Here is a 27,411-nt window from a genome sequence, read left to right on the forward strand (position 1 = left end):
CGATGATTACATGTTTATCATGGAAATTGCTAGTTAAAACCTTAAGTTGTATGATTAATAAACCAATCCATATTTTGGTCAGAGCATCTAAGACATTTAAAGATTAATAATCAAGAGATTCACGACTTTGATTTAATTAAGCATGCAATGACTAGGGTAAAGACCGGTTCATGAACAGAAACAAACGAAGATAACGTTTAACATAAATATAATAGCAATTGTAACCCAATGATAATAATTAGTAATATGCAAATAGTCTAACAATCCAAGATAAGAATCAGTTAGAAATTAAAAGTACAACTCTGCCTTTGTGAAGAGATGTGTCCCACTAATGAGGAGTTAGGTGAGGGTATATATAAAGATGATGTACAAGTGATGGGGGGAGAGACAGAGGGAAAAATATATAAAACAAATAATACCAATAAAATCAGATCGGAATTGATATTAAGTTACATGCAGTAACATTCTTGTTTTGGGTAGTATGCATGGTATGCACTTATTGTTTATGCTTAATATATGAAGCCTGTTGATGTTTTTTTAGAGGATTTAATAGTATTATAAATATGGATGATATGCATGATAATTATAATTATTATAATATTTTCTAGAAACTACTCTGCAGTAATATATATTATAACTAAGTTATCGGGTTCGGGTTTGGGCACCGGTATGGCAAATTTTTGAAAAGGGGTTTGGGTTCGTTAGTACAAAACAATAGAAAAAATATATATATATATATATATATATATAATATTATATAATAATATAATATAATATAATATAATATATAATAATATATATTATTATATATAATAATTATATTATATATTATATTATATTATATTATATATAATATATAACAATATATATTATTATATAATACAATATGATAATATATTATATAATAACATATATATATATTTTTTGATCGATAATGGGCCAAGTCCGTAAACTTTATTAATTGAAAAATAATTACATAAATGTACAAATTTGGTTTGGTGTGGGCACCGGTAGGAAAGAACCGAATGAAGAAAATCTCCAGTCTTGCCCAAGGAAAAAATCCTGGAATAATTTACATGTCCTTGTTAGCCAGAAATTTGACTTCTTAAGGGATTACAATAATAATTTGAGAAATACATCATGCTGTCGACATTTTAACCATGACTTCTACATAATGGATCTGAGTTATAGGTGAAGCCTTCGTTTGGTAAGGGCGAGCGGGGAGACCAAGGATTTGTTCAAGTGCTGATCGAGCGGGGGGGGGGGGGGGGGGGTGAGCGAACTGGATCCTGCATGCTGCAAACACAGAGCAATACTATCCTGCAAACTCAAAGTTAGGATACCTTTTAACCATGTAAAACTATGAAAGGAAGTAAGTCGCCTGCATCGGCTCCACCTGAAATCGGAGCCCCTTAATGTTCCCAGAATAAGGTTTTCTATCAAAATTGCCTTCTACTACAATAAGAATATGAAATGAACCAGGGCCATGACAGCCGTGGCCAAAAAATCAAGAGAGTTGAGGGTTTCCAATGTACCCCCTCCACATGATCCTCAATACATGAAGGTGAAATATAATCAAAAATATTAATAGGAGTATCTACAACATCATACCTATAACCACATGAAATGCAGGTGTGTTTATATATTTGCCTTGCATTATATGAACACGCTTACAGCTATGTGTGTATACTTATGCTGAGATAGATACTTCATTAATGCACCTTATAGCATAAAATTGCAAATTATCTACAACCTAGAATCGAAGGTATAAATATGGGAAAGCCGCTATAAAGATGTATTGCATATCATTAAAGTAATCTTAAGAGTCTGCGTATAATAATATATATCTTGAGCGTCTGATTACTATAAACATATCTTCAAAGGACAAGTCATCTCCTATCTAAAAACAGTAAAGCATAGAAGTCTTTTATACGGACTAGCTTTGCTTAGATTAACCAAAAAGTCGCATCCCCTACTTACTCAAAAGGCAAGCCCTTTCCCTCGAGCCCCTGCCTGGTCCGATGGAGAGCCCTTTGGCGATTCAGAAGATTTCCGATTCTCCATCTCGGCTATCATGTCCATGTTGAGACCTTCGTCCCGAAGGTATATAGCCAACCAGTGGCTGTAGGGAGGAATTTTCACATTGAACCACCACATGAGGAAGTTGACATTCCTCTAGATAATGGGCCTTCTGTTGGCAAACTTCGCAGAATTGTTATGAATCAGAATTGGGAACCGAGGAACTTGGCGGTTGTTCCGCATGAAGATATCATAATGCCTTGACTTGGGGGCCAAGAGATCAGAAGTAACATTCACCATTACTCGGTCAAGCTCTTTGAGAATGTTCTTAAAAACCTTTAAACATAATTACTTGATGAGATCCCTATTAGGCTCGAAATGGAGTACTACGGCTAGGAACATAGAGGAAATATCGGAATTTGCTTTGGTCCTATCCTCATTGGTGATGAAATCTTCCCCTAAAATTTGAGTAACCCTGTTGACGACTAGGTCGTGAGGATATTTCAAGAGGCCTGTCAGCCGAGCCGTCTTTATTTCCCCAGGAATGGTCATTTGTCTTTTAGAGCTTGAGAGCTTGAGTATAGTATCCATGATATTTGAATTTTGCTTAGCAGAGAATGAAGAGACAAAGAGGAACCGGTCTTAATAAAGCTAGAGGTCTGTCTCAAAAGTCGGGTGGGAGAATGAAATGAATTTAATTGAGAATGAGTCGGAATGATTAAACCTCATCAATAAGCATTGGAGAAAGTACTTGCTTGAGAGGCATATCACAAAGAAATGAATGCAAGACCATCCTCAAGATTCCATCATTCAATATCGCACATGCTTAGTGTCTGGTTAATATTTGCATGATCGGCATGTGCGGAGATGATTGATATAGCTTAGTCGGCGAGATGAAATTCTCAGAAGAAGGTACGGCCGGGTTTCAAAATTCGAAGTGAGTTAATGAGGTCGATTAATGAGTGCCGACAGATGTCATTTCCGAGATAATCACGGAGGAGGAAGATCTCAAACTTATTATAGTTAGGATCGCCGAGACAATGATCTCCTGGCAATCTCCATTGTAATAGCCTAAGCCCTGAGAGTGGAAAGGTGGGTGGATGCCGAGATTATATATATATATGATATCTATACCTATATATACCTGTACATATATACATGCGTTTATGTATGTATATATATATATCATCTGATATTTGAATGAAAAGAATATATATCAATATGTATATATACATATGTATAGATATATGTATATATCTATATATAAGATTCATGGTTTATATATGTATACATATACATATAAATCTATACTCAATGTATATACCCATATTCATATATCTAGCAGGGTATATATAAGTTTTGGATTATATCTTAAATGTATACCTATATATATAAATGAACCTGCTAATCGAATTGTGGATGTTAATTGTATATATATTTGAATGAAAAAAATATATATCAATATGTATATATACTTATGTATATATCTATATATAAGATTCATGGTTTATTGAATGAAAAGAATATATATCAATATGTATATATACATATGTATAGATATATGTATATATCTATATATAAGATTCATGGTTTATATATGTATACATATACATATAAATCTATACTTTATGTATATACCCATATTCATATGTCTAGCAGGGTATATATAAGTTTTGGATTATATCTTAAATGTATACCTATATATATAAATGAACCTGCTAATTGAATTGTGGATGCTAATTGTATATATATATATATATACTATGAAATTATGAGTGTATATACATATATAAATAACTATAGGTATATGTGTGTGTGTGTGTGTATTTATATATATATATCTATACATATATATATATATCTATATATATAAATATATATATATATATATATATATATATATATATATATATATATATATATATATATTGGTACGTTTCCTTGCAGACGAATCTCTCGAAATGTGATAGGAGGAGTGTCTGATTCTGAGTTCGGGACCATTGGGTTCCAAATTCTTAATATGAATGTGTTGTGACCATTTCACACATCGCCCCATTTGAATGGGGACCCCCTCTTTTTGCTCGTTGTTGCTCGCCTTTCGCTCTGCTTTTTAGGGTTTTGGTAGTTTGTCAGTTGTCTGGATTTAGGGTCAAGCCTTAGGGTTCCCGTTTTGACGTTTTCAGGCCAAAGTCCAGTCAGTCTTGAGAGCTTTTTTGAGCTTCCTCTCGCAGGATGCAATTTTGAATAAAGTGAATTCGCCAGAGGCTAAGTGAGTTGGTCTATTTTCAATTGGAATTTTGAATGATGAGTCTAAATTTGTCTAAGTATGAATGATGAAATTGCGAATTTTGTCCAATTGAGTGATTTTGACCAAATTTTGAAAATTTTGATATTTGATCCCGGGCATTGGAAATAACTTGTTTTACCGTGTGAAGTGATCAGAATCCCGAAATCATGATATTTTGGCCTGTAGGAGCAAAATCGCTCCTGTCCCTCAGTAAAGGACCGGAGCTCGTTTTCAAAAAATCTTACTATCCCTGCAGGATCAAGATGATTTTTCGAGTGGAAGTGGTAAAGGGAGGCATGATCTTTCCATTGAATATAATTTGAAGAAGTTCATAAGCACAAAAATGCCCCAGGAGTGAAAATCGCTCCTGTCCCTCAGTGGAGGACCGGAGCTCAAAACCAAACATTGCCTTGTCCTTGCAGGATCTAAGCAACTTTACGATTTGAAGAAATCAAAGGAGATATGTTTTATCAATTGAATATAATTTGAAGTGCCTTCGTGAAGGGAAATGGACCAAAATACCAAAATCGCTCCTGTCCCTCAGTCAAGGACCAGGGCGAAATTCAATGTAGCTCCCGTCCCTCTCCCAGGGACCAGAGCGAAATTCCTCATGAGGCATGTTTCGGGCAAAAAGCAAGCAAGTTTTGGGTTTGAGGCAAGAAAGGAAGGTGAAATGAACCCGTTGAATACATATTGAAGATTGCAAGACACCTAATGAACTCCAAATTGGCCTAGGCGCTCCTGTCCCTCAGTCAGGGACCAGAGCGATTTTTGCCTTAGGTCAATTTCCTGTCAAGTTTGAATGAATTCCAAGCCATGAATGAATGAAAGGATACATTACAAGACCGTTGAAGATAAAATTGGAAGTTGGCAAAGTATGATGGAGCCTATAAATGCAAATTCGCTCCTGTCCCTCAGTCAGGGACCAGAGCGAAAGCGTTCAAATAAGGCCAAATTTGGGTTGTTATTCACATTTAGAATGTTTGAAAGGGAGTAAAGGACATCGTTTTGCACTTTGAAGACAATTACAAGTTAAGATGATGGAAAATTTTCATTATATACCCAAGTTCGCTCCTGTCCCTCAGTCAGGGACCAGAGCGAAATTTTCATGAGGGCCTAAATTTTGAAGGTTTATCAAGTATCAAGTGTCCAAGGGGAATCAAGAGACTTCATTTTACACGATGAAAGCAATGGCAAGTTGATGAAAGCAAGCATGAGCCCAGGACATTGAAGTTCGCTCCTGTCCCTCAGTCAGGGACCAGGGCGATATTTACTATATTTGCTAATTCATTCAAAATTCACGCCAAGTCAAGGTTGTACAAGGTTGCACAGGGTCTAAGGCGTTTTAAGAAGATGGTATGCAAAGGTTTCAAACGTCAAAGGGTCATTAATTGAGCCAAGGAACCTATATCGCTCCTGTCCTTGAGCCAAGGACCAGGGCGATTTGCACAAGATCATGTATTTTCCTTCAAAATCAAGACAAGGCAAGGATACACAAGATCAAGGACATCATTTAGGAAGCAATGAACAAAGAACAAAGGTTGAAAGATAGCAAATTTTGGCTAGAACTTCAGGATCGCTCCTGTCCCTCTCCAAGGGACCAGGGCGATAATCTATTTAAACATCAAAATGCCTTGTAGATGCCAAGTGAAGTAAAGGTGGAATGAAGAAACAATGTTATTACTTGCCATATAGTGAAGATTGGAGATCGAACAAGCAAGATCAAGGAGAAAACACCAAGATCGCTCCTGTCCCTCTCCAAGGGACCAGGGCGATATCACCTCAAGGGGCACTCATTCGCACAAGCAAGTCAATCAAGCTCGAATTTCTCAACGAAAATGCCAATTTCAACGTAAGGATGAAGATTTTGAACGTCAAAAGCACGAGATTCCAGGCTAAAATGATAGATCGCTCCTGTCCCTCAGTCAGGGACCAGGGTGATGAGGTTTGTACTTTTCCACTTCTCCAATTTTTTGGCGCTAAAACAATTTTTTTGAATTTATTTTAAATGCTAAAATCGACAAATTCAAAAAATTCAATTAATTAGCATTTAAAAATTGCGCTTGGACATTAATTAATTGATTTTTTGCCTTTTAAAAAATCGAGTTTATTAATTAAAAAAAAAAACGATGGCAATTAATTAATTAATTATTATTTCTAATAAAAAATGGAGCGCTTGGGTTTGTTTTACAAAAGTCGGCCTTGTTTCTTTATTTAATTTTTGTTATTATTTGCTTTATTTCCAAGTCGGCCTAGAGGCAATTAAGGAGGTAAGTGCTTATATAAAGGGGTGTGATATGGCATTTTAAAACATCATTCAATCATCCCTTTGCATGCGATTTGGAGAAGACAATTACAAGGTGCGAATTTCATCAAGGAGAGGTGCGAAATTCCATTCAAAGGAGAAGTGCGAATTGTGTTTAGAGAGTGCGAATTTAGCAAAGGAAGGCGCAAGCATTATCAAAAGGAGAGTACGTGCGAACCTTGGTTAGAGTTAAGGCGAACTTGCCAAGGACCTTGAAGATCACGTCAAAGACATCCCCAAGGGTGGCGAATTGATAAAGAGGACGTTCATTTGAAGGAGATCACGTTGAAGCCATCTAATTTCGATTTTTGCCTAGGCGATTTTCTTGTTTTGCATTTTAAGAGTTAAGCTCTCAATTGAGGTATGGCGATATTGATTTATTGTTTTGATTTTGAACGTTGATCGTCATAGCTTAAATTTTGAATTTTGAAATTTTGAATTCCATTAGCTTAATCGTTATTTAGGAAATGATAACTCAAAGACTTATCATGAAGTTTCCTAAAATTAATCTTTAATCTAATCTATGTTATGCATTGCAATATCTAGTTACTTATTATGAAATGTTGTGTAGGTATGGCGACCCCGAAGGCGGGAGCATCCACCAGTCGTCCAGCTCTCATGAAGGAAGATCAAAAGACCGAAGGAGTGGAGACCAAGATCGTGTCGAAGTGGAGCAACATTGGAGATACTAACTTGGGCAACTTCAGCACGAAGAAGTTTCGAGAGGTCCCTTACATTGGCAAGCCATCACCTGTCGCCCGGAGGATAATTGAAAGTGGCATCATTAAGGCGGCCGGCTTCCCTCCAGCAGTTCAGTGCCATGAGTTGATGATCGAGTGCGCTCGTCATTATGATCCTCAATCCAGAACAATCGTGTCCAAGGAAGGAAACACTTTAGCTTATCTTTCAGAAGAGGCTATAAGTGAGGCTTTCCATCTTCCAGAGCACCGAGATATGATTTACAAGAGCATAGAAGGAGCCAGGTCCATGTACGAAGATGATCCAGATGCTTGCCTAAGCATCATTAACAAGAACTGGTTACTCAAGAGTCGTCCTCGCCTGAGCAAGGTACCGAACACACCACACAGGATTGATTTCCAGGAGGAGTACAAAGATTTGATTACAATGCTCAACCGAGTCACAGGTGCACCTCAAGCTTTTTACTTTGAAAAATGGATGTTCTACTTCATCCAGGTGATAGTTCAGGGTAAAGGAACAATTCATTGGGCTAGAATGATTAGCCATTGCTTGGACGTACAATTGAGGAGACTCAAAGCTACTAAGTCCTTCCACATGAGTTCATACGTCATCTATGCCTTGATCAGGAGCTTTGAGTACGCAGGACTACCTCACAGAGGAGTGATTGGAAGAGGACCTGGCGAGGTCAGAGTTTGTGATTCCTATGTTCACTTGCATCATCCGCCAGGAAGCAACTACAAGCTAGTTAATGATACCTTCACTATGAACATCACAAGGACGTTGCAAGGCGGGATTCACAACAGATTATCTCAGGATGCACAGGAACTAGTAAAGAGGTACGGTGCTTGGTTTATCCAATTTCCCAAGTTTACTTATATCAGAGTTCATGGATGTCCTTCACCTCCATACATGTTGCCGAGATATCCAACAGACAGAATTGTGTTACTTGAGGTAACAAGACAGTTGGCAGCTTATGCGAAGGCATTCAGACACAGACACGGAAATGGAGTTCCCGTACCTATTATATTGGGCAATTCAGTTGAGGTATGTCCTAATGCTTTAGCCATGGATGACGCAGAGAAGGAGTTAGCTTTGTATTCTTTTTCATTCTTTGCTTTGAGGGAGAGCTTTGATCCACATGGATATATAGAGGAGACAGTCGGTAGGAAGTTTAAGCATGAGTTTCAGATTGAAGATTTTATGATGAATCTCTTAGATGATCTTGAGGTAAAAAGAAAGATGCATTCTAGATTGCCTTTGGATTTCATCAGGAAATGCAAGATTTACAGAGTGGCCGACCAAGCTCAGGACAGTGGCAGACATCTCCAGTCATCCTATGATCGAGAAAGCAAATCAGTAAGGTTAGATTGGAATGAGCCCGAGGTTGTGGATCTAGATGCTTTGATGGCTCCAGTCTTGTCTTGTACTCGCAGATGGGTTGATGTGCATCATCAGAAGTTGAGAGAGCAAGGCATAGCTATGACTTTCACTTTGGAAGAGAAACCAGCTGAAGGAGGAGCTAGTGTAAGCGAAGGTGATCCTAATCCCAGAAATGCAAATGAAGGCAACCTTCGAAGTGCAAGTGAAGGCGATCTCCATCCAAGGGGCTCGAAGAGGAAAGAGAGACCTGGAAAGGGAGAATCTTCCAAGAAGAAACAAGAGGCCAGCCGAGATCGTTCATCCGGTACATCTTCTCGACAAGAGAAAAGGACACTCGAAGTGGAAGAGTCTATGGAGTCGATGGTTCAGAATGATAAAGAAGGACAGGTACCTCAAGGGTCACCAAGTGGATCTCTCCAAGATTATGAGTTGCATGAAGACAAGAATAATGATGAAGTAACATCTCCTCACAGAGAAGAAGAAATATTGCATAAGGAAATACAGGTCAAAGAGACAAGATCAGCCATCCTAGATTGGTTGAAGGAAAGATTAACCAAGGTGATCGTAATAGAGGACGAGGACAATGTAATTGATTTAGAGAGCCTTGTTGGACATTCCTAGGAAGTGACAGAGAAGAGAAAGGCTACCAAGATGTCCAAGATGATTAGAGATGAGACTGGATCCAGAAAATTACAGATAGCTACACCGACAGTAGACAAGTACGAAGGGGAGATCCTAGCAGAGGAATATGATGTAGAGACATTTGAGCGAGGTCCATCCACAGCTGAGCAGACACTAGATGATGCCACAGATTCCTTTGAGGCATTGAAGGACAAGCTTAGAGAAGAAATGGAGAAGAGTAGAAAGCTTGAGAGGGAGGTCGGTGCATGGAGAACATATTTCAGCCATCTCAATCAGCCTTTAGGACGTCAGGATCCAGCAAGATCACCTATACAGGCACTTCCCCTTCAATCAATTGGTGAGGCAGAGAGATTCAGGAGTATGATCCAGCGTATGAGTACTTGGATGGATAAATCTCATACAGTTGCCGTAGAATTTGCAACAAGGATGATGAAGACTATTCATAGGGCTATTCAGGTTCTTGAGATTATCCACAATTTGATGATAACGGTAGCCGCTTTTGCTCATACCAAGGATGTTATCATTCCTGTCTTGAAAGTAATTAGACAAACATCGAGGAAGGTCTTAGCGCATGTAATGTCCCAACTTCGCAAATCTAAGGAAACACGTAAACAATGATTTTTCTTAATAATTGATTAACTCATCTAAGGTATAATTTGTCTAAAATTCATTTGAGTTTATTATAAATCAATAAGTCAACTACATGTTTAATGCCTAGTGGAAATAAAGGGATAAGCTACCTTAGGAATGCCCGTAGCGCTTATCAGGCCCAAGGACGGTACATACCCCCTTGGCCCTCCTGCTAGAAGCTCTTTGTCAACTGCAGTGGGTGGGCTACCTGACAGAGGCCTAGTTCCTGGCTTATCAGGCCCAAGGACGGTGCATACCCCCTTGGCCCTCCTGCTAGAAGCCCTTTGTCAACTGCAGTGGGTGGGCTACCTGACAGAGGCCTAGTTCCTGCTATTCCCTGTTGCCCAATTCCTCATCTACCCCACCAGGTTTTAAACATGTAATTGCTTTATTCATATTATTCATAATTTAATAATAATGCATATTATGTCCATTAACCCTTAATTACATCAAGATGTTATTTCCTTAGTTAAGATTTGTGGTTTATTAATTAGTTCTATTTATTAAACTATTTACTACTTGTTCATTCCTGATGATTTATTCATTATTGTGTCACATATATACGTATACATATATATATATATATATATACATATATATATATATATATATATATATATATCTATTATTTTATATTACTACATTATTTATCTATCCTTAATATAACATACAATGTATTTAAATAAGGAACCTTATACTATTATTTCACCCTAACAATTTATATACTATCTATGAAATTACTATATTTTAATATCACTTTTACTATGAAATATATTTAAAGATTATCGGACTTACCTGTTGCCTGCGCGCAGTCCCTTCTGCTCGAAATACCCTCGTCCCTGTTCCTCCTTCCTTTCTTCCTGCGTTTTTTTGTCTTTCTTTCGCTCTATACTCCTTCGTATTTTCTTCACCCCCTTTCTTTCCGCCGCGCATTGGTCTTTTAATACCCTACGTGAGGGTTAGCGTGGATCCCCCAAGAGTTGCGACCGAGGGTGAGGTGGCGTTTTCGGGGGAGTCACCCTGGTTCTCCCGCAACCCATTGAGGCGTTTTAAAATGACGCGTCTTGTTCGCTGTTCTTCGTTGTGTGCCGTGTGTATTGCACATACCCGATAGTGTGCCTTTGACTTTTTAATAAGCATCCCTTTAAATATGTTAATATTGTATTTTAGTGCAAGGTAATAAGTATTAGTCTTTGTGTATTATTATTATTATATAATAAAAAATTATTAATAATTATATTTTTAATAATAATTATGAGTCTTGTGTATTTTACATTTATTATTTTATAGCACCCATTATATAATAAAAATTATGTATTAACAATTATATTTTTAATAATAATAATTTTTTTTATAGTAACGTTAATTAGAGCGTAATTATAAATAATGAATTATTTCATATAAATGGAATGTATAAATAATTACAAAATGTGGGGTCATGACAGCGCAGGAAAAGATTATGGATGGAGGACCTCACAGTTTACTTCAGTGGTCAACCTTACTCCAGATGAAGGAAGTTCTCTTTGAGGACATCAGTACTAGGTGCAGTCATATTGAGGAGGTGATCAACCCGATCCAGGACAGAGTATTTGAGGTACTTCGTACCATTCTTGGCAGGAGGATCGAAGTTGAGACAGATGTGGATTTGCAAGAATTGGAAGATAGAATCAAGGTCATCTTTTGCAAGGACGTCAATATCACAGATGAGCAACAGGATCAGATGTTTGCTACCATGCTCCTGATTGAAAAGACTAAGGAACTTGAACTTACATGGGACGCAGCTCTTCTAGATGCATTTGATCAGGTCATCCACTTGGAAGAAAGAATGAAGAATCTTCCCGAGATTCCAATTGCTGAGATCGAGGGAATCGTATCAAGATTCATTGCATATGCTAAAAAGGAGCATTGGAAAGGGAATAAGATTCTAGATGAGAGGTTGTTATAGATGACATGGCACCTTAATTGTCATTGGTTTATGTCTCCTAGATTTTCGTGCCAAATTTTATAATTGGCTATGCATTTAATGTTGTGCAATAAAAGGGGAACTTTTGTAATAAAACCCTAATTAGGGTTTAGGTGTCATGATCTTGACCGTTGATCTACTTTTGATCTGGACCATTCATTGTAATTGAGGATGCTATTTATACCCTCATTTCATTTCATTTTCATAAGTTAGATGTGAGAAGAAGATTAGATTATTGATGTATTAGAGAGATTAGAGTTTAGAAGCAATTTACTTTTGTAGCAAGATTGAGTTTTGAAGAAAGAATTCAAACAATTGTTGTATATGATGGCTTTGAGATCAATGAAATATTGAAGTTATGGTGTTTTGTTGCAATTCTCTTGGTTATCTTCATGGTTGTTCAATTTTCTTGAATCATTTCTCGATCAAAGTAGTGTGTTAATTCGAAGGACAAAGTGTTGGACTTGATCTTTGGTAGGATTCGCTTTCCAAACCACTAGCTTCTTGCTGATTGTAGGAACGCCTTGCGTGGTCGACTGGAGAATACTCGAATCACTTAACCTTCAATCGTTATTGTATCTTGGATATGTACCTTCGTGGTAGTGTCTTTGATCTTTGATGTGTTGAAGAACCATTTGTTACCTTAGAAGATCGCATCAATTTCAATTAAGTTGTTATTTTATGGAAAAATTGAAGTTGGTTGAATCTTGCCAAGTCTTGTCCACATGAAGTCATTCTTAGGGTTAGACTAAATTAGATCTCTTGCAAAACCCTATCCTTTTGTTATTTTTTGAAGTTTGTTTAGTTCAGCAAAATCTTCGGCAACGTAAGGCCCCTTGAGGACACAGCAAATCACAACGACCACTGGAGCTTATCCACACGTAGAGACCCTACCAAAAAGAACATTGGAGTCATCCTAACTGATCCTTCTTGCGAAATCTTCAGTAGTTAGCGACTTTATTCAAGAGAGGATAAGATGCCTTTGGGTATTTTATTCTGTGTATGATTGTGTATGAAATACACGTCAACAGAATGGAAGGTAAAATGGTTCAGGGAGAAGAGGAGCAGGGACGAGGGCTAGAGATGGACTTCCTGAAGGGAGGCCAAGGAAGCAGGAGTGATAGAACGAACCTAGAACGGTTAAAGTGCCTAAAAGGGACTAGGAGAGGCTGTTGTTTGCATCTGAGAGAGCAAGAGGGAGGGGATGGGGGAATGAGCCCGGATTACCATCCTGTTGGGGATGACATGGATTTCTCTAGACGGATGAAGGCACTGCCTTATTAGGCAGAGCATTGGTGTTGCCTAGGATTTTGAGCTCCATGCCATTTGCTCCTAAGTTAGCAAGCTCATCTGCTTTACTATTTCCTTCTCTGTAAATATGATTGATAATAACAGAGTTGAAATAGGGAAGCAAGTCCCTGGCTCTTTTAATTAAATTGTTGATTTTTTAGTTGCAAGAGATACCTGATCTGAGGGAATTGATGATGATTGTAGAGTCCCCGTCAATTTCTAGATTCTGGATACCTAGTTCATGGCAGAGCAACAACCCTTCTACCACTGCAGTGGCTTTTGCCACATTATTAGTGGTGGATCCTATAGGTTTAGCGATAGCAGCCACTTCTTCCCTTTCTCCAAAATGAATAACGCAACATATCCCGGCTATACCTGGGTTGCCCCAAGATGCTCCATCGAAATTGAGCTTGAACCGGCCTTGGGGTGGAGGGGCCCATTTGCACTTACTTTTATCAGATAAGTTGAGCTTATCTCCTAAACCGATAAACATGGGGATGATGAGACTAGTCCATTTATTCCGAGTTGATTCATCCCTGAGAGAAAATTTAGTGTGCTTTAGAGGGGATTTCCTGATAAAATTATTAGCAATCTCAATAATGGATGCCTCAATTTTAATAATTAAGGATTCCAGGCTGAGGGCTTTATCTTTGAAGATTCTTCTATTCCTTTCCTTCCATACTTCCCAGAGGAGGATCGAGGGTGATATAATCCAGATATGGCCAGTGGCCATAATTTAGGGATACAGGCCAACTCTGAAGAAAGGAGAGGAGGTCCTGCTGACAGGCCAGACTTAAATTGAGTCTATTCAGTAGCTAGTGCCAGCATGATGTTGTGAAATCACAATTGAGTAACAGGTGGTCCACTTCTTCCTCGTTTTTGCAACATAAAGGGCACCTGGAGGGGCCTGCAAAGCCTAATTTCCAAAAGCGCTCTTTGGTGAGAATTCTTTTTTGAAGAGCAGTCCATAAAAAGGTTCCAGCTTTTGGGGAGCATGCCTTGTGCCAGCATAAGGACAGAGGGAGGCTGGAGGCCGGCCTGGTTTCTAACTTATGAGCCGATTTATAGCCCCATTTAACACTGTATTCCCCATTCGAGGAGCCCAACCAGATCTGATGGTCTTGGCTTGAGTTAAACGACAATTTTCTGGACTTGAGGATAGATTTAAGTAGAGAGCAACTTCTTTGGTTGGGTGGGGACGCTGAGAGGGGCTTCCAGAGCCATCCTAAAGCTGGATCTGATTTAGGGAAGGAAACATAATCTCTGACTCGGGTTCCTAAAGAGAGCTCCATTTCAAGCTTTAAAGAGTCATTGTGGATTAGGCTGCGAAGAGGGGGGTAACCACCTCAGGAGTCCTCCCAAAATAGAGCTTCCTCGCTTGAACCAATATTCCAGGAGAGTTGTTCAGAGAGGAATTCTCTGCAATAGGAAATGAAATTCCATATTCTGGAACCTTTGGGTAGGAGAGAGGCTCTAAAGATGCTGGTTGAGTCGGAACTACCTAGATATTTATTTTTAACTATTTTAACCCATTTCAGATGAGGTTCTTTGTATATTTTCCATACTGGTATGGCTCCAAGTGCCTTGTTCTGACTATCTAAATTCCTGAAGGCTAAACCTCCATTAATTTTAGGAAAGCAGAGAGCATCCCATGCTATTAGTGCATACTTCTTTTTGTCTCCCAGTCCTTGCCATAGAAAGGATCTTAAGATCCTTATAAGTCTATCTCGAATGCAACCAGGGATCTCTAGGCAGGACATGTAATATTGAGGGATTGCTGAGAGAACTGAACGAATCAGAACAATTCTGCCTGCTAAAGATAGCCATTTGCCTCTCCAAGACTGCAACTTTGAATCCAATTTAGCTAGAATGCTATCCTAGAGCTTGGTAGCCCTAGTCCCTTTGTCCAAAGGGAGCCCTAGATATATGCACGGAAGGGATCCTGACTGGAATCCTAGAATCCTGAGAATATCCTTTTCTACATTGGCTTTAGTATTAAGAAAATAGACCCTAGTTTTGGATTTGTTAACCTCCTGACCCAAAGCTCTCGCATACCATTCCAGGATTGTTTTGAAGCTTCGGGCCTCAGAAAGGGAACTATTCCCCAGCAACAATGTGTCATCTGCAAATTGTTGGTGAGTTATAGGCTCGACATTGCTTGTAATTCCGATTCCTTCTAGGTTGCCAAGTTCTTGAGATTTCTGGATGGTCCTGCCTAATCCTTCTGCCATGATAATGTATAAAAAGGGGGAGAGGGGGTCTCCTTGTCTCAGTCCCCTAGAGCTTTCAAAGAAGCCCTGTGGGGAACCATTGATCAGTATAGAGAAATTGGAGTAGAGATGCATGCAAAAATCAGGTTAATCCAACTTTTATTAAAGCCAAAGGCTGCCTTGCATTTGCATAGGAATCTCCAGTCCACTTTGTCGTAAGCCTTTTTGATGTCTAGCTTGATGAACATAGAGGGGCTAGAGATAGAATGAGAGGAGCGGATTGCCTCATGGGCGAGGATGATCCCATCCAGGATGGATCTACCAGGCACAAAACCTGACTGTTCTTCCGAGATGATGCCGTGAAGAAGAGGTTTGAGTCTATTTGCTAATGCTTTTGTAAAGATTTTATAGAGCGTGTTGCAAAGGGCAATCGGTCTAAATTCGTCCAAGGAGACAATAGAGGCTTGTTTTGGGATGAGGGCAATGAAGGTGTTGTTAATCTCTCTAAGAATCCTGCCTGATTTCCTGGCTCCTTCAAGAGCATCCACTAATTTTGCTCCCAAGAAATGCCAGCAAGCTTGGAAAAAGGCACTTGGGAAGCCGTCCGACCCGGGAGCTTTATCGGGATGTAATTCTTTAACTACTATCTCAATTTCCTTTAATGTGAAGCTCTGGTTAAGGGCTCTATTCTGTTCGTTAGAGATTAGCGTGGGGATTTTCTGAAGGAGGCTTTCCTAGGCAGTCAAGTTGGTAGATTCCGAATTAAGAAGGGTATGGAAAAAATTAATAGTATGGTTCGCTATACCATCAAGATCTTCGATCAAATTGCCATTGCCATCGGTGATTTTGGTGATATTGCTTCTGCTCCTTCTAGCCTTGGTACTGGCATGAAAGAATTTAGTATTTCTGTCCTCGTCGGCTAGCCAAGTATCTCGTGATTTTTGTTTCCAGAATGTTTCCTCTTTTGATAGGATGTCTTCGTATTCTTTCATGAGGCTTTTCTCCTTCAATTATTGTTCTTGATTCATGCCACCTTGGATAAGTAATTCGTTAAGTTCATTAAGTTCGAGCTCAATCTTGGCCTTGGCTTCGAATATGTTGCCAATTTTTTCCCTATTCCAAGAAAGAAGATCTTTTTTGATCAATTTAAGCTTAGATACGAAGCAAAAGAGCTTGGATCCGGATACCTTGTATGTCGACCACCAATTTTCTAACATATTTGTGAACTTGTCTTCTTTCAGCCACATGAGCTCGAATTTAAATGGACATTTCAGCGGCTTGAGGTCTTCAACTAGAGAGAGTTGGATCAGGAAGTGATCTGAGCCTGAGAAGGGAAGAATGGAAGCTTTAACTAGGGTATTGTTGAGAAAGCCTGAATTGTCCTTAACAAGGAACCTATCCAATCTTTCTGCTATCATGCTGAAACCAGATCTTCGGTTGGTCCATGTGTAGACACCATTATCTGTTTGAATGTCTGTGAGTTTATTCTTAAAGGTCCAATCTCTAAAGTCGACTAAGGATTGAGGCTCTCTAGAGCCACCACCAAATTTCTCGGCTAGACTATTTATGGCGTTGAAGTTGCCGCCTATTATAAAATCTCTGTTATTATTCTTGCTCATGAAGGAGGATAGTTCCTCCTAGACTAATCGTTTTAGGTCATTCGGGGTAGGACCCTAGACGTTGATCAGATTGAATCTAAGGTTATTACTAATGCTTTTGATGTCTAAACCCATCCAAGAACTGTTGATCTCTATGATGTCTAGGGAGATGCGACTGGGATCCCATATAATGCCTAGGCCTCCAGATGCCCCGATCGCAGGGACACCTGTCCAATTATATTTTCCTAAATGTTTCCCAAAAGATTCCCCTGCATGAGAATCAAGCTTGGTTTCCTGAAGAATAGTAATTTCAGCTTTGACTTTGAAAACACAACGCTTGAGGATGCGTTGCTTGTTAGGGGCATTTATACCCCTAACATTCCCGGATAAGAGCTTCATGGTGATTTGGGAGGGAACTTCCCCCTCCCTACATTGAAAACGTCTGAGAGCTTGGTTTGGTCCAAAGCATCTCCGTCCAGAAGTCTTAGATCTGATTTTGATCTCCTCCCTCCCTTCTTCTGAGAGGATCCACAATCAGGTTTGATTCTATCCACCATGTTGAGATCTAGACCTAAAGGACCGACTTCCATAGTTTTCCCTTCACTAGGAACAGGGGAAGTCTCTACATGAGTCTCTATCTTAGAGGATAACCGGGGGGAAGGAGGGAGGAGAGATGAATTAACTAATAGATCTAGCTGATCCTTAATGCAAGAGCCTTCCTTATCTTGAGAATGATCATAATTTCTATGAGCATCTTCATCGGCCAAGCTACGTTCCACAATCTCTAATTGCTCAGCAATGTCTGCTTTCAAGGAATTGGTAAATTCAAGTAGGTCGCTTAATGCCTCTCTGTTCAAAGAGATAGAATCCTTGTCCATATTTTTATTGACCTGAACTACGTTGGGGGGAGGATGCGTAGCAGGAGGAGAAGGCCTCGAGACCTTACTAACCATGGGGGCGTGAGTTTACCTTGAAGTGGAATCCCTAAGAGGAGGGTTGTGATCCAATGAATCGCTTATCGTGATGTTGGCTTTCTTGAGATCTAGAGCCAAAGGGTGAGATGGTATGCCAGAAGCGGGCAGGTCCCCCCTAGATTTATCGGGCGGAGGCAAGCCATCTAAAGAAATATTTCTAGAAGGTAGGGGTTGAGTTTCTGGGTCAAGATGCATATTACCAATAACAGAGTTGGGGTTAATTCTTGTTTCTCTGATAGCATTACTCTTATGGCAAATGAACAGTTCTGAGGTGTCAATGATGCTGTCATAAAATGACAGAAGGATCTCCCATTTCCCAGCTGATGAAATTAAATCCACAGGGCTCAATTTAGGGTTAGTGGCTTTAAGGTCGATTAATATTTTTATATCTTTCTCATAGTTGCTTTATTGGGGCACTGTAAAGGCCAGGCATTTACCTAATCCTCCCGCTATTGATTCTATTAATTCCGGTGTATGAAATTCCGATGGAAGGGGTCCGAGGTTGACCCAATATAAGGAGCTCTCGAAGGAGAATGTTTTAAGGTTAAAATTGGGAATCCAATCTATGCAGTAAAATATGCAGCCGTTAAGCAATTTCTCTTTACTTTTGAGAAGATCCTGCTTAACCCTAGAATTAAAGCATGAATTTAATATACATTGAGAGCCCAAGTTGCAGATACTTACTAGTTTGTGGAATTTGGTTTCCCACCAATCTTTGACTACAACAAAATTGTGAGAGGGCACTCTCCATTTAGCAATGAGGCTGTTATTCTGATGATAGATGACATTCTTCTCCAGGACGGCTGAATCCACCATGATTGTGTGATTTTGGCCTTTAGGGTTTGGAAGAGAAGGGCATGCTTCAGCAATTCGTTGCGTGGAATGGGGGCTGGTTGTTCTTATATTATGAATTTGCCGAGAGAAGGCCTTCTAGGTTGGGTTTGCCTTGAGCCATTGATGATTTAGCACCTTCCTGAATTCTCTGGCTTGCCCCACTGATTTGTTGAGATGCCCTACTGGAGGAGGAAAGGAGGGGGGAAGACATGCATATTTGGTGCCCTCAAGCAGCAGCTAGGAGGATGGCACCGAGTAGGGCACTGATGTCGATCTAGGGTTATGATGGGCATTCTTATGCCGTCTGGATTTTTTGCTTTCCACCACCTGCCAAGATCCGTCCCCATCGTTGGAGGGTTGTTTGCATTTAGAGGGGGAGAAGATAGTGAGCCGCATGGTTTGGGCGCTTGGGGCATTTGCAAAAGGCCAAATTCGTAGAGACTGAAATTTCGCTTTTTATTTTCAGAGCACAAAATTTTCAGAATTAATTTATTTGAAATATGTATATAATAACATATATTATTATATAATAACATATTTTATTAATATGTATATAATATTATATAATAATATAATATAATATAATATATATTAATATATAATAACATATATTATTAATGTGTATAAAATCATAAATCAGTGAATTATGAATTTATAGAAAAGCTTTTAAAGTGTAAAATAATAAACTGAAAGCCAATTAATTATCGAAGGCTTCATTGTTCGAAGCCCGCCCTTCTTTGTCGAATCCCTCCCTTCATCGACCACAACTCTATCTCTCCCTCCATCGACAATCAACTGCAAACTAGTGTCGGCAACTGCAAATGGGTGTTTTCATCGACGACAACTTGCAAACAAGTGTTTTCGTCAACGACAACTGCAACGGGGGTGTATTGACTTTACTGACTGTTGTGAAACCGAACCAGATGCGAACTGGGACCCAACTTGAACCAAGACCATTATTTGGGCTCTGAGTGCCGAACCTGGTAACTTAGTATTATAATAATACCTGAAAATAAATAAAAATATATAATAAATATTTATAATGTCTTAATCAGATAAATAACAATACTAGATTGTAAATCAGAAAGAGTTTGTAAACAGTAAGAAGAATTTGTTTATATATAAATCTTGTTACTACTGTCAGTATTTAAGAAGTTGGGAATTGAGGTGTTTCCAAAGAGAGGGTGGGGATCAGCATCCCGAGAACCTTGAGGGACAGGGTCCCAAGATAGGGTAAGGGCTTGGATCTGTAAACTTTGAGGGAACTTATTGTGTTTGGTATCTAAGCGCTTTGGTAACATTCGCATCCTCTTCTTCCTTAAAAGTTAAAACTGAAGTAGTAACAAAGTTTTACACTTGCATTAAGAATTATGGATGTATGATAGATGAGCAAGTTACTCATTAATAAATTAATTGATTGAACTATGGAATATCACTGATTTGATTCATGTTAAGATAGAAATGTCTCCTAATCAATTTAGTTTAAGTCATAAGTACCTTGAAATAGGTTAATTATGGTTAAAACAGGCCTAAACCTAGTAGGGGACGTTACAATTTTGGAGAGAAAACCAGGGTTTTTCTGCCATTATCACTTTGGAGAGTGTAGCTGCTTCGAAGTTGCGCATTTTGAGGTTGTGAAATACCAGCTGAGGATTGCTTGTAATTGATTGGTTCCATTCAGGAATCAATATTGTGCATATTGGTGAAAGATTTCAAAGGTTTTACAAGGGTTTGACGTGCTGCTACAGTACCCATGAACAGTTTGGCTACAGTACGTGTACAGTGATGCTACAGTACATGTGAACAGTAATTGCTACAGTACCTTCCTCTTGGCACGTGGGGTTTATATCAAGCAATGATTAAAGTTTGTCAAGTGCAGATGATATACTTATTGGAGAATATTTATTGGGGACTTTGATTAGTGGTTTGCACTTCCAGAATTTGCTGTCATAACAGTTTTCAGACCTGCAGTCATTGACATTGAAACCCGGGCATGAAAGTATTGCATGCCAACTATTTGTAATAATGCTTATGCATTTTCAATCATTGTAATCAGTTTAAATGCTGCAATAAAAGAGTTTGGAGCTACATATGATTTGTTTGTGAAAATACTTCCCTGCTGTAGGTGTTTATTTGCATAGGTAGGTTGCTTGCCAATTATTTGCATCAATGTCCCTTGGCTGTAGGTACACATCAGCGATCTTATTGCATTATATATACCTTGTATTACATCCTAAATTCATTTCAGTCATTTGCATATGTTCATTCGAATCCATTGAATGCATATTATCATTATCTTCATTGAAAATACCAAAAAGAATCACCAATCAGCAAGTTCAGATTTCACAAGGCAAGTGTTTGACAAAATTCCTAAGGGTAGAAATCAGTGATTTGAGGGCAGAATTAGCAAGGGACATTTCAATTAAAGGTTGCCGGGAAAGAACACCAAGTACTCAAGGTGTTGAAAGCACTCTATGGCCTGAAATAGGCTCCTCGAGCATGGTACATGAAAATTGATAAGTACCTTACAGATCAAGGTTTACAGAGGAGTCCTTCTGACTCAAATCACTATGTCAAGACTACTGGCAGTGATATCATCCTTTTGGTTATTTATGTTGATGATCTGATCATCACTGGTAGTTCGACATCTTTGATTTAGGGAATCAAGCAGAATTTATGCCAGTCTTTTGACATGACTGACCTTGCGTTTCTGCACTACTGCCGAGGTGTTGAGGTTTGGCAACAATCTCATGGCATCTTTATCTCTTAGTCCAAATATGCCAAGGCTTTGCTAGACAAGTTCCGAATGCAGGACTGTAAACATGCATCTACACCTATGGAGAAAGGCCTGAAGTTGTCGACCAAATCCAGTTCTCCAGTTGAGAATGAATCTGATTTCAGGCAACTAGTGGGCAATTTAATATATCTCATGGCCACTACACCTGATCTAAGTTATGCAGTGAGTTACATATCCCGCTTCAAGACAGCTCCTACATCAGATCATTGGGTTGTAGCGAGGCGGATCCTGCGCTATGTCAAGGGCACTTCAGACTTTGGTATCCTTTATGGACGAACCAAAGATACCAGACTCATCGGTTTACACAAATTTGGATTGGGCTGGCTCTGTTGATGACAAAAAGTCCACATCTGGATATGTCTTCAGTTTGGGCACAGGTGTTGTCACTTGGACCAATAAGAAGTAGCAGGCCGTAGCTTTTTCCTCGACCGAAGTTGAATATCGAAGAATAGTCAAAGCAACTTGTGAGGCAGTTTGGCTTTGAAGAATGCTTTCAAACATCCAGCTGTCTCAAGTAGGTCCTACACCCTCTTCCGTAACAACCAAGGGGTGCAAAAACTCGCCAAAAATCCCGTCTTCCATGAGCGAACCAAGCATGTTGAGCTTCATTGTCACTTCATCCACAAGCTGGTTGAAGATGGATCCATTGATTTGCAGTATGTTCCTACTGAGGACCGGACTGCAAATATCCTCACCAAGGCCCTACAGTCGGATAGGTTTGTTAAGTTCAGGGGGCAACTTGGTGTAGTAGACGGATTGACCATTAAGGGAGAGTATTAGAATAATATCTTTATTCAGTTATTTAATGGTCAATATTGTATGATAGTGTAAATATTAGGAGTTTTTAATTTTGTTTCTGTTATCGGTTGTTTCTTAATAGAAACATCGATCTCTTGTAACTCTATATAATGATCTTTCAATCATTCATTAATTCATTTAGTTTTTACCAATTACCTCTCGTAATAGTAATGGCCAAAATCTACTACCAATGACCTTTGCACACTCTTTGATTAATGCTACGACTCTTGGTTTCTTTGAGTTGCTTAACGACTTTTCCTGGTTTGGGCTTGAGTACTACCACATAGGACTCCATGCCCCTTGCCTTCAAGAATAGCTTCTTGTATACCAACATTGCCTAAATTTTTGCAACATTATCTTCTGCCTTACTAAGAAACACCTCAAACATTGTACCATCATTCGTAATGGTGAAGGTGTTCTTCTACCCGTTAAGTCCTGTATTTTTTTCATATTGCCATGGCCTATTGAGCAACACATGGCATCCATCCATCGAGATTACATTTCATTATACCTCATTAACATATCTTCCAATGCGGACTGAAACCTTGCATTGTTTTGTTATAGTGATTTGCTGTCTTTTTGGCAACCAACAGACTATTTGGTGTGGGGTATGACAAATTTCTCCCCAATTTCTAAACCATTTCTATCAACACCAAGTTATTTGTGCTTCCTTCATCACTTATCAAATTATAACAGTCATTATTGACTTGTACTTGGTGCCGAAGATGCTCTTTTCAACCATTGTTCATTCTTGTTGTTGTTAGATTTGAGTATTTCTTTGGCTATCATCAATTTTTCTTCATTCTTTATAGTTGTGCTTTTTACTTCACTCTCCCGTCCTTCAGCCTCCATGAAGTGCACTTGCTATTTTGAATGATCCTACTCTCACTCAACTTATGGAAACTCAAATGCTTGATGACCTACTTATTTGTGATATAGTAGGTTCCTTTGAAGCCACCTCCTTTGTGACCTCTTCCTCTATGGCTTGAAGTTTTCTCACATGTCGAGTTCTGCACATAACTTGTTTATATGACTTCTTTTTGTGTTCTAGTGCCTTGTTTTCCCTTTTTGCCTCTACCCTTTTCTCCCGTGCTTTGTTGTCTATGGGACAACTTATCTACTTTGAGCATTGTTTGTTAGGGCTCTTCTAGGAATGTATTTTAAGAAAATGCCTTTCATCTAGAATGGATAGGCACAATCCATTGACATATCAAGAGACCTTTTGTACTTCATTTTCTATATAACCAACTTAGAAGCTAAGTCTACACAACTCCTTCATATACTCTTTAATATACGTGTCCTTTTGGCATGGATTTTGGACCTTGTGGAATAGATTCATTGTGTATTTCTGTAGAAAAAGTTTCCACTTGAGCTTCTTGACCATGTGGTCCCAATCTACAATCTTTTTCTTATCCTCTTTGATGCATTCATTTTGCACAAAGTCGTAATGTGACATGTTTCAACTTTGTGCTTGTGTATTTGGCTCTTTGAGGTTCCTCATTGGATTCAAATTTAAAATAATTTTCAAGCTTTCTGATCCAATCTATCAACTTTTTTGGATTCAAGCTTTTGAATAGGTTTGGGAGATTGGACAGTCGCTTTCGATTTTCATTATGGCTCTTGCAAACCTATAATTTGTGGTGACTTTCTTCTAAAAGTTGAAGTCTATTGGTTCCTCTATGGCAACATCTTTCCTCTCATCCTTGCCAAAATCCTTCATCATGACTGTTTCTCCTCTATGCAATCTCCATGACGTCTAGCCTCACTTGAAGGGCTCTCAAAATGTTAGCAAGCTTTGACAAGTGATTTGCCACATGTGCTTTGCCATTGCGGTTGTTTCCTATTCTTCTTTCTCTATGGGCCATATCCCATCTAGTCCACTTGCAATGCGACATACACAAATGCACATTGTTATGGAGCTCATGCAACTCTCAATCATAGGGCTTGGTTCTTGCTTTGATACCACTTCGTGCAAACTGCAAGTGGTTCAAATGAACCAACTAAGAGGTGCCTAGAGTTACACAACAAAGGCATAAAAGGAAACAAAGAAGAATGAAGAAGCAAGAACTTAGAAAATACACTCAATATATTATTGCAAAAGAAATATACATCTTATGTGCTACTCCAAAATTGATCACAATGAGATAATCAACTTACTCTTGTAGATTCTTTGTTGTATAATCTACCCATTTTATACATGCCCAACTATGATTAGGAACCACTCTATTTTCACTCATAGCTCAAACTCTTTCCTTTTGTAGGCTTCCTTTCTTTTTCAACTATTAAAACTAGTGGTAGATGGCTCTTGGTCTTGCTATGATGTGCAAGTAATCAAATAGTTGATGGGTAGGTGACAAAAGAATTGATCTAGCCTACTTTGTACAATTGAGAGTAAATCTAACTTAAAAGAAGTGTGATGTCAAAATCAATCGATTGTTGCATCATCCCTTCTCCAACCAAACATGTGCTTCCCTCTCTCCAACTAACCATACACTTCACTCTCTTCGTTTGATTGTATGCTTCACTATCTCCATTCGAGCATACACTTCATTCTCTCTAGCCGATTGTATGCTTCATTGTTTGTCCAATTGATTTTACACTCTCTCTTAGCTGATTGTATATTGTATTTCTCCCAACATAGCACTACTCAAATTTTCTTCACAATCTCCTGCGACAACATGATTTTGCTCCTCAATGATGTGGCTCCGCTCCTCAACAATGTGGATCTACTCTTTCTTGGTCCTTCAGTTTTTCACTACTACGGGAGTTACGCCAGCCTTGGATGTTAGGAGATGTTTTAGAGGGAGTGCTTTGCTTCTTCTTTGTGCCACCATGCCTTTTGCCTCGCCCTGGCCCCTGGCACTTCCCGATGAGCATTACCAGATCACATATAAGTCCTTTTGCAATGATTGATAATGGCATGGATGGTTCCTTCCTTCTAGGCGTTGACGAAGATATTTAATGAAAGTTGTATCCTATCCTTGTAGTATCCTTTACTTAACCACTTGTGTTGTATTGCAATGCTTCATTTTATTTTTATTGCTTTTGTTTATTTATTTTGCTTCCCTAGGATGCTTTTTCCCTAGGACTTTCTGTTGTGAACTGATTTATTCTTGAGTGCGTTGATGTACTTTTCATCACTTGTGGACATTAATATAAGTATTTTTATTCTTATTCTCCAGCTAATTGTGCACTCCACTTTTCTTTGGCAGGCCATAAACTTCACTCTTCGATGGTTTCTCAAGGGTTGTCTTTGTCAACATGGACTGAATACATATCTGATGGCTTCCATGATAACACTATAGATTTATCAGGCTCTCAAACACAAACACGCATGACCACAAACCAGAACACAGCACTCACATCAAACCAAAAATGGAACGATGAGTCCATTGTGCATACTGCAAAGACTTAAGTTATTGTAGGATGCCCCTGCACCACTTTCAGTCCATTGTTTAACACATGATGACATGGGGTCAAAAGAATATATTATAAGCAGTGTCGATCATTAGATAAACTAATTTACAAACATGAGCTTAATTAATCACAACCTACATAATATTTTGAAGCCCCAATCTACTCTATGAGGTGTTTTTTCTTGGATTGAAGCATAGATCGCAAACTATGCGAGTACTCTCCAAGTTGTTGAGTACTCTATTTTTTCTGCTGTGCAAGTTTTTACAAAGACAGGAAAAATGCTGATGTGGGTAAATTGCTGGTTAAAACACGTTCTTCACATGATTTTTTTTTTTTGCTACAAAACTGTGCATTTCCTCTTTTGAGATGTCAGTTTTTTATCGAATACATTTTGTAATTGAGTTTTGCCCCCCAAAAAAAAAAAATTAAAGAAATTTTAATTTTTAGTTCTTTCTAAGTTGCATGGAGTATTTGCTGATTAGAAAATTTTGGTCTTTCCAAGTCTGAGTCTGCAAACTATGGATTGAAGTTAAACCTACTTTGCAGAAGTTATATGAAGATAGTAGCTTCATCCTTAATGTCAAATTACCTTGAGACATTTTTGTTGTAAATAGTTAATACTTTGCTTTTAATATTTGTAAAATTCACTTCATCATTTAGAATCTTTACATATGCAGAAACTAATGATAGCAAATCAAATTGTGACATAGATTAAGGGGTATGCTTTAAGAAGAATTCCTATTTTCTGGAAAATGCAACTTGTGTCTTTGGAACAGAAGGACATTATACAAGGATGAAGGGTTCCATTTATGTCTGATTTTATTATTCACTATTGAATGTGCTTTGAAAAATGTTAGCTTCATCTTCAGCAATTTAGGATACAATCTTGATTTACACTGATGTTTTTATAGGTAAGGGTAAATATCATTGATTTTATCATTGATATCCTATTGGATACTTATTATGATTACTGATATTTTGTTCAGACATCATTTATCTGCGCACTTGTTGATGCCTTGATTAAGGGTGAATTATATTCTGAATTTGTACAGGTCTGCTCCTCATACATTTATCTTTACACTTACATTGCATTTTTGTGGCCCAAAGTGTTTCCTTTTCATAATTGGTTGATTTTTCTTTATATGATACAAAAATTTGAAAGTTACCCTAGACAATGGAGAATAAGGGCTTCAAACTGTTTGATACTTCTTAATGTTTGTGTTCTATGCAGGAACACCTAGCTCCAAGTGGTTATCTCAAAATACCAACGGTATGTCAAAAGTTGCATAATATGAACAGTAAATGGTTCAAAAGATGTAAAGTGCGGATTAGCCAGCATACCACGCACACACAAAATTGGCTAATTTTTATGTTTAAAAGTCATTCATGTTTGTGTTTTCAAAGTGTGTTTGCTGTAATTTGGCCTCAATTAAAGGAATAAAGAACAGCTTGGTGCATGAACAGATTTAACATATTGCTAGTGTAGCAGAGTTAATTGTATTTAACATATCATTGCAAGTCTTTCATTCACAATAACAATTAGATTATGCATTGTTGCAATGATTAGA

At 38.4% G+C, this 27,411-nt stretch overlaps 1 protein-coding gene across 1 annotated transcript in view; it reads left to right on the forward strand.

Moving 5' to 3' along the window:
• Positions 1-27,411, forward strand: part of LOC131064234 (uncharacterized) — a 141,047-nt gene that overhangs the window by 82,015 nt on the left and 31,621 nt on the right. Inside the window, exons 8-9 of the mRNA XM_057998331.2 lie at positions 26,830-26,895; positions 27,075-27,113. Of these exons, the coding sequence (XP_057854314.2) occupies positions 26,830-26,895; positions 27,075-27,113 (105 nt within the window). The remainder of the gene's footprint in view (positions 1-26,829; positions 26,896-27,074; positions 27,114-27,411) is intronic.

The sequence above is a fragment of the Cryptomeria japonica genome, chromosome 6, assembly GCF_030272615.1.
Source record: "Cryptomeria japonica chromosome 6, Sugi_1.0, whole genome shotgun sequence".
NCBI classification, from domain to species: Eukaryota; Viridiplantae; Streptophyta; class Pinopsida; order Cupressales; family Cupressaceae; genus Cryptomeria; species Cryptomeria japonica.